Consider the following 2,322-nt stretch of genomic DNA (forward strand, 5'->3'; position numbering starts at 1 on the left):
GTGCCTGGATCATTACACACACATATATATATATAGATATACATACGAACATTTGAAATTGCTCATGTCAATCATTTATATCAAAAACGTTGTCTGCGTTACCTGCTCTCCCCTAGCACTATTTTGAACACAATGTTACTCAGAATTATAATGCATTTTAATCCTAACCATTAACTTCAACGCCAACGGGCTACCCAGGAAAGAAAGGTCAGATCCCTCCCTTTCACTTATCTGGTAATCTACCCCGAAGGCTGTGCTGTCAGCCGAAGGTCAGCATTTAAAGGGAGGAGGGGGGAAAATTTACTGGAGATTGTCAGCATGTTGATTTCAGGGAAGTCTCATTGGCTGGCTGCGAGCTGTATCTCACACAATTTTGCACTGTTCACCCCCGCTGCTCGCGCTATCTTGTAGTGCTAACCATTGCTGGTGATTTCCAGTGGCAGAACTCCACTTAAAGCCCAGCTGTTGCTTCATTGCAAATACAAGGTCCATTAGACCGTAAGACATAGGAGCAGAAATTAGGCCATTCGGCCCATCGAGTCTGCTCCGCCATTCAATCATGTCTGATAAATTCCTCAACCCCATTCTCCCGCTTTCTCCCCTCGATAATCAAGAACCTATCTATCTCAGTCTTAAATGTACTCAATGACTTGGCCTCCACAGCCTTCTGCGGCAGTGAATTCCATAGATTCACCACTCTTCGTTCTAAAGGGTCTTCCCTTTACTCTAAGGCCGTGCCCTCGGGTCCTAGTCTCTCCTACCAATGGAAGCATCTTCCCAACATCCACGCTGTCCAGGCCATTCAGTATTCTGCAAGTTTCAATTAGATCCCCCATCATCCTTCTAAACTTCATCGAGTCTAGACCCAGAGTCCTCAAACATTCCTCATACGTTAAGCTTCTCATTCCTGGGACCATTCTCGTGAACCTCCTCTGAACCCGCTCCAGGGCCAATACGTCCTTCCAGAGATAAGAGGCCCAAAACTGCACACAATACTCCAAAGGTGGCCTGACCAGAGCCTCAGGGGTGCACCCCTGCTTTTATATTCAAGTCCTCGCAAAACAAATGCCAACATTGCATTTGCCTTCCTGACTAACTTGTGCAGGTCAGATCGGTGAACGTTTAGTCTCTTTGCAGCATCACCTGTCTGACAAACTGTCCTTATAATGAGAACAAAGCCATGTGGGTTGAGGAAGAACTTTGGAAAACGTGTGCGTCCTGCCGTGCCCTGAACCCTGCTTCTCCTGCAGGCCCCGTTATTTCTGGAAGTGCAAGGCGATGTTGTGCTGGAATGCAGCTATTGTTTTATTACAGAAACCCAACGCCCCACCCCGTTAGGTCTCAGCGCAGGGGAAAGCGCCCCCCCCGACCCCGCTCCATCCTCATCCCTACCTGCTGGTACTGAGCGTACTTAATGGGATCCTTCTCGAAAATCTCATAGGTCTGAGATTCCAGGTTATCCATGAGAGGCTGAGGACAGACAGACAGATAGAGAGGGGTTAAGGCTGGGCACACAGCTCCCCCTCAAACACCCTCCTACATTCCACCCCCGTCCCGCTCCCCAGTCGCTGACCTGCAGTGGACACTGAAGGTAGTCTTCATAGCCCTTGGCAAAGGTCTCGTAGGCATTGGGAGGCGGCCGGTGCTGGTTGAGGTACTCAAGGTACTGCAGGTAGGAGCGGAATTCCTTCTGGGAATGGCGATTGGAGCCCGTGATAACAAACTGCACTTCCAGCTGGACACAGTGGGGAATGGGGGGAGGGGGGAAGAGAGAGAAAACGGGAGTGAGCAAGTGAGACACAGCCGGGGGAGAGAGAGAGAGAGAGAGGGAAACTGAGCAGGTGGAGGAAGAAAAAGAGAGAGAGAGAGAGAGAGAGAGACACACAGAGAGGGGGAGAGAGAGAGAACAAGAAAGAGAGAGAGAGACAGACAGAGAGAGAGAGGGGGAGAAAAAGAGAGAGGGACAGACAGACAGACAGAGGGGGAGAAAAAGAGAGAGAGAAACAGACAGAGGGGGAGAAAAAGAGAGAGAGAGCTAGAGGGACACAGAGAGATGGGGGGAGAGAGAGAGAGAGACACAGACAGACAGAGAAGGGGAGAAAAAGAGAGCGAGAAACAGACAGAGGGGGAGAAAAAGAGAGAGAGAGCTAGAGGGACACAGAGACGGGGGAGAGAGAGAGAGACACAGACAGACAGAGGGGAGAAAAGAGAGACAGAGAGAGAGAAAAGAGAGAGACACAGACAGAGAGAGAGGGGGAGAGAGAGAAACAAACAGAGAGGGGGAGAAAAAGAGAGAGAGAGAGAGACAGACGGGGGGGGGGA

General features: G+C 50.1%; 1 protein-coding gene across 1 annotated transcript in view; it reads right to left on the reverse strand.

Moving 5' to 3' along the window:
• Positions 1-2,322, reverse strand: part of prmt5 (protein arginine methyltransferase 5) — a gene marked incomplete at its 5' end in the record, with an annotated part of 9,719 nt that overhangs the window by 4,122 nt on the left and 3,275 nt on the right. Inside the window, 2 exons of the mRNA XM_048593919.1 lie at positions 1,361-1,470; positions 1,574-1,735. Coding sequence (XP_048449876.1) covers positions 1,361-1,470; positions 1,574-1,735 — 272 coding nt within the window. The remainder of the gene's footprint in view (positions 1-1,360; positions 1,471-1,573; positions 1,736-2,322) is intronic.

Source organism: Rhincodon typus, unplaced genomic scaffold (genome assembly GCF_021869965.1).
Source record: "Rhincodon typus isolate 14 unplaced genomic scaffold, sRhiTyp1.1 hic_rhity00004564, whole genome shotgun sequence".
Lineage (NCBI taxonomy): Eukaryota > Metazoa > Chordata > Chondrichthyes > Orectolobiformes > Rhincodontidae > Rhincodon > Rhincodon typus.